The sequence below is a fragment of the Teleopsis dalmanni genome, chromosome 2 (genome assembly GCF_002237135.1).
Source record: "Teleopsis dalmanni isolate 2A chromosome 2, ASM223713v2, whole genome shotgun sequence".
Taxonomy (NCBI): domain Eukaryota; kingdom Metazoa; phylum Arthropoda; class Insecta; order Diptera; family Diopsidae; genus Teleopsis; species Teleopsis dalmanni.
The window spans coordinates 181,289,832-181,301,736 of record NC_051847.1 but is presented as its reverse complement, the minus strand read 5'-3'; the positions used below and the strand labels follow the sequence as shown (position 1 = coordinate 181,301,736).

The 11,905-nt window shown below is 30.0% G+C and overlaps 3 protein-coding genes across 3 annotated transcripts in view; 1 reads left to right on the top strand and 2 right to left on the bottom strand.

Annotated features, from left to right (window-relative positions):
* Nucleotides 1-3,807: 3,807 nt before the first annotated feature.
* Nucleotides 3,808-5,353, bottom strand: LOC119685080 (RCC1 domain-containing protein 1-like; the record flags this gene model as incomplete). The annotated part of the gene is given in 5 exon segments (XM_038099274.1): nt 3,808-4,259; nt 4,322-4,397; nt 4,463-4,979; nt 5,046-5,205; nt 5,261-5,353. Coding segments are annotated over 4 exon segments (1,133 nt in total), but the record flags the coding sequence as incomplete, so codon positions are not given.
* LOC119685081 (ADP-ribosylation factor-like protein 3) lies at nt 5,312-8,733 on the top strand. Its single transcript, XM_038099276.1, has 5 exons — nt 5,312-5,400; nt 7,873-8,001; nt 8,067-8,198; nt 8,304-8,540; nt 8,613-8,733. The coding sequence occupies exons 1-5, from the start codon at nt 5,398-5,400 to the stop codon at nt 8,649-8,651; spliced, it is 540 nt and encodes a 179-aa protein (XP_037955204.1). The 5' UTR covers nt 5,312-5,397; the 3' UTR covers nt 8,652-8,733.
* A 2,585-nt stretch (nt 8,734-11,318) lies between these two features.
* The window catches only part of LOC119676300, a 34,175-nt gene continuing 33,588 nt past the window's right edge, over nt 11,319-11,905 (bottom strand). Inside the window, exons 2-3 of the mRNA XM_038087541.1 lie at nt 11,599-11,859; nt 11,319-11,410 (exon numbers count right to left, since the gene is read on the bottom strand). Of these exons, the coding sequence (XP_037943469.1) occupies nt 11,330-11,410; nt 11,599-11,859 (342 nt within the window). The 3' untranslated portion in view covers nt 11,319-11,329. The remainder of the gene's footprint in view (nt 11,411-11,598; nt 11,860-11,905) is intronic.

Genomic DNA, 11,905 nt, shown 5'->3' with positions numbered 1-11,905 from the left:
ATTTGATATGATCGAGTTTATGCTTATTTTAAATTGTATAAATCTCATAAAAGCATAAAAATAGGTAACAGCTGAATGCAACAAATGGATAAGGAGCCCAAGAGCGTAGCGTAAACTACAACTTCCTGCACCAAATATATATAGCAAATAACACCACGGCAATTGAAACTACTTATAAAAATTATTTATATATTCTGCAACATCGAATTTATGACAACAGCAATCTGGTGTATTCTAGTATAGTAAATTCTTATAAGGAAAGCATAATTTATTAACTAATAATTATTAATTAAAAATATATAAACATAAATTATTAATAATTATTAGTTAATAACTTATATTTTGCTTATATGTAAAAATTTGTAAAAATTTGTAAAAATTTCATTAAATCAATTGATGACCAAAGATAGCGTGTTTTAATTTAAAATACATATATAAATGATAAAGAGGTTGTTAATATTTAGATTATTATAAAGAATCCCGGTCCAAGCAAACATGGAAGCGAACACTAGAGAAAGAAATCCAAGCAAGCGGAAAAACCTTTCGAAAAATTAGAACCCTAACAAAAAATAGTGACAGTTGGAAAAGTTCGTTATGGGCCAATATTCCCCTGGGAACGTACTGGAATGAATATAATAATAATAATATAAAGAATCCTACAAACTAAAACGCTAGAGGATATTTTTTGTTGGTTTGGATATTAAAAGAATAATCTATTTTATTAACCACGCAGATTTGATTTGAAAAATTTGTTTTTTATTCCTATTCCAGAGTGTATTTACTTGGACAATACTTCGTCGAAAGAGTATGCCCCAATTCAAAACTACTGAGGCTACATAAATAACTTATCACTTATTTGCTAGAAATATAAATTAAAAATGCTATAAATCTAACTACACTGGTCGAAATTTTCTTTCAATAAATTTTGCCCAAATTGTTTTTTATACATACCCAAGTAACATCAGATCATGGTTCCAAGTATAAATGACATTAAAACCTCTAAAACTATTAACAACAACAAACCAGAGCTTGTTTTGAAACTGATACCAAAAAACCGAAAACTTATCCGAAAATTTTAACATTAAAGTAGTTATCAAAGTAAAAGTAGCTTAAATACAAAAAGTTTTTCAAAGTTTTTAGAATAACATTTGTGTTTTCCTATGAAATTTTCATATCGAAAAAGTTACATTGTTCTAATATAGTTTTAAATTTTATAAATAAAAATATTGTACATTACATTGATTTCTTTCTAGTGGATTAAATGCATGTCACGTTAGTGTGGTATTCACAGTCCAAGAACACAAACTAAACACTAAATAACCAAATAGTCAATTAAACATGTTGATATCAAAATTAAAACATGCAGATTTATCTTTTCCATTGTGAATATATAAGATCAACACCAAAACGTTCTGCTTCTATGCATTGTAACACCTATATTCTTTAGATTTACATCAGTCAATTAAGGTTAAAGAGACACTACACAAATCTGATTCTATGCATTGCAACACCTATATCCCTTAGGTTTATATCAATCAATTAAATTTAAAGAGACACTACACAAATCTGATTCTATGCATTGTAACACCTATATTCCTTAGGTTTATATCAATCAATTAAAGTTAAAGAGACACTACACATTAGAGTGGGCTGGTGGCAGTGATATAATGTAAAATAAAATAAGGCATGTTGAATTTAACCTTGATGAGATGAAAAAATCTTGTTACATCAAATGAATGAAGCCATCACCCAATGGGGCTTAATGGGACTTATGTGTGTAGTTTTTGCATAAAAAAGATTAAAGACATCATAAGGAGAAGAACTGACGTTTATGCACATATTGGGGACGTATATAATTATGTGTGACAGGCAACTGTTTAGCAAGTTGCTATGTCTTGAACTCAATTATGCAAAGACAGTTTTTGCTGCACAAGGAAAATGTTTTTATTTCCGGAGATATTCAGAAGCTGATATAGACATAAAATTTCTGTCAATGAGTTAACAATACTACATCCAGACTTATGACCTGACTTGAACTATATATAGATCGCTGAAAAAGCTTTAACAGTAGCCTGACTATCATTTAGAAAGGTCGGAGTTGTTTTAGTGGTTACATGCAGTGAGAGCTTAACACCACTGTGTTCTCAACACACGTAAAAAGATATTAAACCACTGGAAAAAATAACTTTAATATCAATTGAAGTTTTATATATGTGGACATAACTTCCTACTTGTGAGACCCTTCTAAATCTTTGATATTCTTTGGGTCACAGTACCCGATTCAAAAAATGCAATTTCACATTGGTTAAAAGCATAAACGCTAACATATTTTCTGTGTAACTTAAGTTCTTAACCACAGACACCATGACACTCTTTTAAGAAGCCTATCCAGTGTCCAGGACAATCAAAGTTGTAAACACTTTTGTCCAGTATTAGCAAATTTAGAATGCAAACTTCTATATATTTTATCTTTCTATTTTATTATTTATTACTCCATTTTCAAAAAGTTAAAACAAAAATTTTTAAATAATATATCTATGAAATCTCAAACTGTTTGAACATATACGATTTGAGACAGAAAACCATCCTTTTAGAAAATTTAAATATGACACAATTTTTACGAAATAAATTATAATTTTTTGTCGATTTTTTAAAAAAAAAGTATCTATGCAATACATGATTGGTTGGTTGGTTGCAGTGGCATATCATTAGATAATTTTCATGTAGCTCAATTATCGATTTTTGCTACCACATTTCTCATAAGAAACCCTAATATAGAAGACTATACATAGAGAAAAGACTACATCTTTCCCGTCGAATTTAGATAATTTAATAGGTCTGTCGTCCTTACCAATAAACAGTCTGATAAACTATCAAAAAAGTATCTTTCAAAAAACCTATTTCTTCTGGAAGCCAATGTCGGGTATTCACGGAGAAAATACGAAGCATTTATCAACTCAGGTTAGGTTAGGTTATACCGGCGATCCCTAGGGGATCCATTTAGGCCTAATATATAGGAAAAGTTCAAGGTCTAAAACCACCTAGAACCTTTAGAGAAGCATGAGATGATATTTAGTGTCAGGTCCGGTAATTAGTCCTGGTCCTATAATTGGTCCAGGTCCTCAAGGAAGTTGACTCCTAATATATTAAGTCGCCGCCGTGCATGAGCTGGACAAAAACATAGTAGATGAGAGATACTCTCATCGTCTTTTCCACAGCTGTTACAGGTTTGATTGAAAGGGAGACTTAATCTTCTAGTATGGTTGCCTAGTTCACAGTGACGTGTAAGTAAACCTACCAAAAGACTGATATCTCTACAGAATATATCTCAATGTAAATTTTGGATTTCCTATTTATCAACTAAATGTTTAATAACCAATTACTCTATAAATAGATCTTAAAGTATGCGTGAATGAAAGACTTTTTTGAATATCATCATATGAGATTGAAAATGAGTAAGTTGGCTAATTAACACTGACTCTGAGCTTCAAATTTGGTAGGACACGACTTCAATTTTTAATACTTGCAGTCTCAAAAAATTTTGCAAATAATTAAATGTAAGAAACAATTCTAAGACCACTGATGATGGGTATTTAGCAATACTCGAAAAAGCTACATGTCAACCAAAAATTGCAATTAATTAACAAATAATAATAGTTTATTGTTGTTATTTACTACTTTTCAAAAAACCTCTCTATTGAAAACAATAGTTCATAACAAGAATTTAGTTTCTTTCACCAAAATGGACGTTAAAATTCAATTTAATATTAAATACTGATATAACTTATATGTATATATATAAATTACCTTATTGCAACAGTGCACCATGGTCCACAAACTATGTTTGGAGTATTTAACTGATTTGGGATAGTTGCGAAAAATGGAACTCTTTCAAAATGATCGCACATTTGATTTAACTTCTTTAAACCCAACTGACCGTGTACGTTCCAACCTGCTGCATACACAGTACCACAATTCATTTGCACAATTGTGTGTCGTGCACCCGCATATACTTTAACAGCAATGCATTCTGTATACTGCTCCCCTTCTTCTCCATCATCACTAGATTTTACACTGCAAGCATTACATGCAGGCATATCAATAATTTGTGGCAGTGGAAAAACTGTAGGTTCTTTTTGACCATTAGGTTTAAAAACACGCAAACCCAGCTGACCATTTGTATTGTGACCCCAAGTATATAAATCACCAAAAGCAGAAATAGCTGCACTATGCCAACCACCGGCAGCTATATGAATTATCTGAAATTTAATTATTTATTATATATTTTTTTTATTTATTAGTATATAAATTATTTATTTACCTTTATACCAGCTAAAGCTTCCAACAAAACTGGCGTTTCTTCAGTTTGTAGCAATTCTTGACCTAGCTGTCCACGTCTACAATAATTTAATAATAAAAATTTGCTTAATTTTTTAAATTAGTTTTTTTTTTTTGAACATACAGACCCATGCCCCAAGCGTATATATCCCCCATGTTAGTTAATAGCATTGCGTGCTCAAAACCACAGACCAATTGCTTTACTTTTATATGCTTTGGAAACTCATGTATTTTGCTGGGTATGCTATAAATACCATTTGTGTTACTTACAGCCACATTTATATTACTACCACAAACGATGTGAGTAAAGGTTTCCACTGTCTGTTGTTTTATTGCACCAAAAATTGTACGTTTTTGTGGCGGTGCAACACTCGTAGCAGCGAATTTTACTTCCTCCAAGTTTGCTTCTAATTTTGCTAGTAATTTGTATATTTTGCCATTCTCCAACAAAATCAAACAAAACTTTTCAGCTGCTGCTATTTGCTTAATTTTGTCAGGAGCTGTTATGTTTACACTAGCATTAGGTTTATCAGTCAAAAATCCACACACAAATAAACGATTTTCTTGTGCAAATGCTGTGTAGCTCCAACTGGCTGCTATCAATGTGCTGCTATTTATGACGCACTCATCAAAACCAAACTCTGTTGTTAAACAAAGAAGACAGCTTTAAATTCAACAAATTATGCGTTTTTTAAACAGTTACTGACCCGTAAAATCATGAACTCTGCTAGCCTGTTTGTTACCAAACTGTCCAAATACATTAAAGCCAGTGAATGCTGCTGGTATGACTGCCATCTTTTAATTCACTTCCGCTGGTAAATAGTGAATCAACAGTAACAATTAACGTTGCCTTAGTTACAACTGCGACTGTATAATGAAGGAATTATTTTTTAGTGGTCTAAATTTATTTGTCAGTTCTTACTTAGCTCTTGTGTTGTGATGTTGTTGGAGGGGAGCGCGCTTCTACAAATACGAAACGTTCCACTTCATTGCGCATTCTAAAACGTGACCATATTATTGTGTTAAAATTGAAATCCGCATATAGTAAACAAATAAAATATGGTGAGTCTATGAATATACAACAAACAATTATAATTGAACAATTAGTTTCTAATTAACTATATTATACAAAAATTTACAATTATTATGAAACCAGCAATTCCTCAGATTCTTTAGTTTGTTTTGTTTATTAATTGTCATAGCAACAAGCGACAAGTGCGGTAGTGAACTGTCAAATGTCAAATTATGCTTAGTACATACACAAACCAATGGCAACTGTTCCCATCGGTATTTTGTTAAGTGACCTATACTTTTTTATTTGCTTGAGTACAGTTTTAAATTTCTACTGAAATACATTTCCGTCATTTTATTAAATAATTAAATGTTTATAAGAAACAAACGCTGCGATATGTAAAGAATGTATTTAAGTGATTCTTTGAAATGTAATGAGTAAGACTTTTATTTTATTTTTATGATGCTTTAAAGTAGTAAGCATAATGTTATTACATTTTAAATTTGTTAAAAATTGTAACAATGAAGAAATATAAAAAATAGTTTACACTCTAACGCAAACTTAATTGTCTTAGTTAGAAATAGAAATATAGTTTAAAAATATTAAATCTAACATTAAAAGAAATCTATTTTTAAATAGAAAGATTGATTAATAAGATTGATTATTTAAAAATTCACATATGGAACACGGCTAGTCCGAAACTAGTACATTTTATCATAAATATAGTTTAAGCAGTTCAATACAAACATGTCTCAGAAGCATACCGAATTATCTTGCTCCATAATCGACTGATCTCAACCTAATCCATTCGAATCAGTTACTCGATAATAAGAACACAATTGAACTGTTTTGTTCTGAATTTGGTACGACTGGTTTTAAACTCCTTATCGAAAAAGACTAGGCCTATACCTATATCTTCCTTTATTGTTATCTTCTACCAAAAAGGCATAGGACTTTATCATCTTCAAAATTTGTTAATATTTTCAAACATTAATCATCTAATATTATAAAAATAATTTTATACATTATCTAAGTATATAATCCAGAAATCAGTGAAGTATAATTCGTCGAAATTAATTGTAAACAAGAACAATATAACTTCTAAATCATGTTAAACGTCAATTCAAAGATTTTGATACTCTGGCGTTACTTCTTTTCTTAGATAACTTAAAATGAAGTAGTAGTGTTAGCGCAGATATAATTTTAAGACTAATATCTACAAAATCATCAAACTCTAATTTAACTGACCAATGGCATCATGTTCAGTGGAGGCCTCTCTCCAAGTTGCATCCATCGACCTTTTATTCACACCACGTTTACATAGATACCTATTATAATGAATCCAACTAACAATTCTCCACACAGTTGCAGTATCTTCTTCAAATATTGCATAGCAAACAAACAAAGTGAAAAACAATGCCTTTTACGTGTAACAAGAACTTATCTGTTTTCATGTCCTAATGCACACACCAACTTGAGTCCAATTGAGCTTTGGCTTCATCCCCCAGTTAAATGACTAGATTTCGCCGTATTGACTCAGGTTAGCTGCAATTAATCGACTTTAGTTCCAATTCCTGATTCCCTATCCGTTGACAAATCAAACATTGACTAACTATTTATTTTAATCATACGCATTAGATGAAAGAACACTACAGAATATACTTAATTCACAATTACTTTGTATTCTCACAAAATCCTGTGATCTGACAAATATAAAACATATATATTTCAGGAAAATACCATGCATCAATCAGGAATCATATTTATAAAAGTGAACATCATAGTGAATCGAAGACATTAATTTTGCGAATGACCGATGTTACCAAGACCTTGACAACACTTTCATTTAACTTTCCTTAACCATCTCGAAAACATATCTTTAATAAGATGACCCAATATGCCTGACATATCTATATTGACAATTATATATAGATCTGGTCAAATTTCAACATTTATTAAAGAATATGTTCACAATGGAACAATAGGCCTAAGTGGATCCAGTAGGGATCGCCGGTTAGAATATGTTATCAAATATCAACGATAAATCTAGTAATTTACTTTTTAACTGTTATTCCATTCCAATGCATTAAGTAAATAAAGCTATTATGTCTCCAGTGCAGTACTAGAAACAACGGCTGCAGTCAGGCATGTAGCAAAGGGTGGGGTTTGAGCGCTAACGCATCCATCTCTTCCAAAATGATTCGGGGAACTGTACTTATGTAAACACATTATTACAATTATTATTAATCAGCATGGCTTATTAATAATTTAAAATGTTATTTAAATTACTGAAATTATCTGTAAACGGCAGAATGTCTCGAATTATATTATTTCGAAAATATAATTTCTTATTTATATATATCTAATCTAATCTAACAATTTCTTATTTATATAAAAACTGATAAATGATTTATTTGCATTTATATATCTTATTTGTTAATATATATTTGAATAAAATGCTTTTTACACATATATTTATTAAATATGACTTACTACAAAGTTTATTGTGAAAATTTTTTAAGGGTCTGTTATCGCTTTTACGAAAATTACGTTCTACCCCAGACAAGGAAGCGAGAATATTACTACTTGGTTTGGACAATGCTGGTAAAACAACAATTTTGAAACAGCTAGCCTCTGAAGATATAACAACAGTAAATTTTCAACTATAATATTCAAACTAGATAACAACTAAATTATTAAATAATTTCATTTATAGATAACACCAACCGCTGGCTTCAATATCAAGTCGGTGGCAGCAGACGGTTTTAAGCTCAACGTGTGGGATATTGGTGGCCAATGGAAAATACGTCCATATTGGAAAAACTATTTTGCCAACACTGATATCTTGGTAAATAAACAAATCTATTTAAAATAAAATAAAATAAAATAAAATATAATAAATAAAATTAAAAACTAGAAATTATAACTTGAATTTTATAATTCGTTTTTCCAGATTTATGTAATTGATTGCACCGATAGAAAGCGTTTATCTGAAACAGGCAGTGAACTCTTTGAACTATTAATGGACAACCGACTTAAACAGGTACCACTGCTTGTGTTTGCAAACAAACAAGATTTACCCGACGCAATGTCATCAGCTGAAGTAGCCGAAAAGATTGAATTGGTGCGTTTGCAGGAGCGAACTTGGCAAATTCAGGGGTGCTCAGCGGCCAATAACTCAGGCATAAAAGTAAGTTGTAACCAAAACCGATAAATAACAAATAATTAATAATCATTAATTGTTCATTTATTGTGATTTCAGGAAGGTATGGATTGGATTTGCAGGAATATTAAAAAATAAAATATTAATTATTTCGAATCATCAAAAGGACTTTAGTTAGTTAAGTAATAGTATATATTTTCTTTATAATATAATTTTACAATTTATATAAATATGATTTTATGAAAGCGATTATTAACATTAACAGGCCTAGGTTTTTTAAGTGTCCTTTTTGCAATAGTTAAAAAAATGTTTGAAAATGAAACCTACATATTAATTCTTTCTTATATTAGTATTTCTTGATTAATTTAATATATCCACAATATATATATTATATAGTATGTAACTCATATAAAAATATTTAATATAAAAAAATAAACAATAATGAAATCTATGTAATAATAATATATAAAAAATATTAATAATATACATTCTCCTTTTTTATTTTAAAAACTCTCTTTAGATTTTTATTTAATAATTTTTTAATATTACAAGTAAGCAATAGAATCTATAAACATTTCATTAGAAGAACCAATACTTATTTGTATTGCTAATATTTCTTTTAAGTTACACGGGGTCTTATATGAGGAAAGATTTTTGTCTTTGCATCAGGCGACCTAACTCAATGCTGTGGCACCACAAAGGGCCATTATTTGAGCTCAAATGTGATTTTTGGATACAAGGCCGCCACTCCAACCTAAACTAACCAGGAAACAAAAATACATTGTGTAATCAATCAATATACAATCCTTTGAAAACACTCTTGGAGTTATAATATTGTAGACATTTCTGATATCAGATATAATAAAGAAAATAAAAATAACTCTTGATAACTTCATAGCAAATATTTCAATACTTAATAAGTAATCTGAAAACTTGGAAATTAATTCTGACTTAAGACCAAACGACTTTCTAAGTGAAATCTACAAAATGAAAACTACATATAATCGTTGTCACACATTGACCACTGGAAGTATCAGTTAGAGATGTGATTAGTAGGGAAGAAATCTAATTAAGAAATGCATGTGCTCTCTGTAGCTGAGTTCGTTAGCTGTCAATGGAGTTAATCATTGTCTCGACAGTTTTATACATCATTCTGGCTTGTACCCCCAAATGATAATTATGTAAATTTTATTTTTTTATTATAATTTTTAACTTATTACCTCCAATGTACTTTAATTCACAATTAATTTTTCTCATGTTTTCGTTTTATTGAGTATTAAATCATATAATAACACAATATATATTATATTAGGACCAACAGCATGTTTTAGTTTAAGTTTCAACTTAAAGATGAAAGTAAATGATTTTCCGATAAATATAAAATATTGTAAATCACATAGATCTGTACATATTGCTTCACACAATATCTAAAGTTTTACCAGATTTGAAATTTTACGTTTAAACCTAATGGTCATATAAGGCTTGAGGCTCTTATAAAAATTTCTTCAATCCATGAAACTAAGTGACACAAAGAAAGCTATTTATATTGACTTTTTAAAATTCTTTAAATCTATTTTATGTGCAAATATTAAATCCTAAAAGACTGTCACAAGGCCGTAAATGATTTCCATTAAACTCTCAGATGGCATACGCTTGATTAGACCTAATTCATTCCATGCCTTCGCTATGTGTTACGTGGCCGTTCGGGTAGTAATTCTGAAAAATTTTTTTAGTGATATATTCTGCCTGCCTGTAAAAATTGTGCACAAACTATTTACATTTACATTTCCGAGTCATTATTTTATGGGTAATTGCAGGTATTCGATTGATAAATCTGGGTTAACTTTTTCAATCGACATTCACTTTAAGTGTAATTTTTATTTTCTATTATTAAATCTATACACTCAAGATTAATGTAAAATACTCGAGATTAATTTGAAACACTCTAGATATCTTGCAACATTACATTGGAATTAACAGCTGTTTTATGTGCCTCAGCAGTTGAAGTGTGATTTTATTAGACATATGCATTTTCAAAGAGTAATGTAAAATACTCGAGATTAATTTGAAACACTCTAGATATCTTGCAACATTACACTGGAATAAACAACTGTTTTATGTGCCTCAGCAGTTGAAGTGTGATTTTATTCGATATATGCATTTTCAAAGAGTAATGTAAAATACTCGAGATTAATTTGAAACACTCTAGATATCTTGCAACATTACACTGGAATAAACAACTGTTTTATGTGCCTCAGCAGTTGAAGTGTGATTTTATTCGATATATGCATTTTCAAAGAGTAATGTAAAATACTCGAGATTAATTTGAAACACTCTAGATATCTTGCAACATTACACTGGAATAAACAGCTGTTTTATGTGCCTCAGCAGTTAAACTGTGATTTTATTATCAACGAACACAACTACAAAATTTCCAGATTACTCTAAAAACGTTCGATTGTACAACAAAATTTGACAGTTCGAGATTAAATCTAGATTGAATCCAGATTTACCAATCGAAAACGTCATAAGTTCTAAATGACAATTGGGTGTTAAATATTGTTTTAAGTCAGAACACAACACTCTCATGATGCGACGAAGATTAAGATTGACGTTTCCTTTAAATAGATAATAAAATAGCTCAGATGTTTTTAAATAATTTTTGTTTTTATTTTTTTATTACTATTTACATTACACTAATTAAATTAATTAGAACGTAAGATTAAAACTATAACTAAGTACAATTAAAATCCTCCTCTCATACCACAGAAAATTTAGTTTATATTAGAAAGTTAGATACCCCCATCACTTAGTCTTCACAGTTCATTGTGTATGTATTCTGTAGTAACTTTTGCCTCACCCTCGTGAAAACCGCTGCAGTCAACAGGATATGCGGTCTATAAATAAATAATTAAAAAAAAAAAAAAATAGCAAAATTATGAAATACATAATTTGTTAATATTTCACTAATTTAATTATTTAACTTTAACTTAATGTGTAACAATTGATTTGTGCATGCAAATTAATGAACAAAATTTAAATTATACAAAATTACTTAATTTGCCATTGTACAAAAGTTACTTACCTCACAATTGTATGGTGCATTAATGACACCGAACAGTGTCCAGAATGGTGTGCCAGTTTCAGTGCTAATGAAGAAAGCTGCACCCATGCTACCAATCTTAACTATTTTTGGACTAACACCAGAAATGAGACCACGCGATTGTAAATTTGTTGGTGGATTCTGTTCAACTGAATTCAATTGGCACAAAACATAGCGATCACATTGTGGCGTCTTAGAGATGAATCTATAGGCACGATGCACTTTCAGAACTGGTTCGATAACCTGTTGGTTTCAAACCAAACAAAGTAAATGTATTAATTTTCTATTT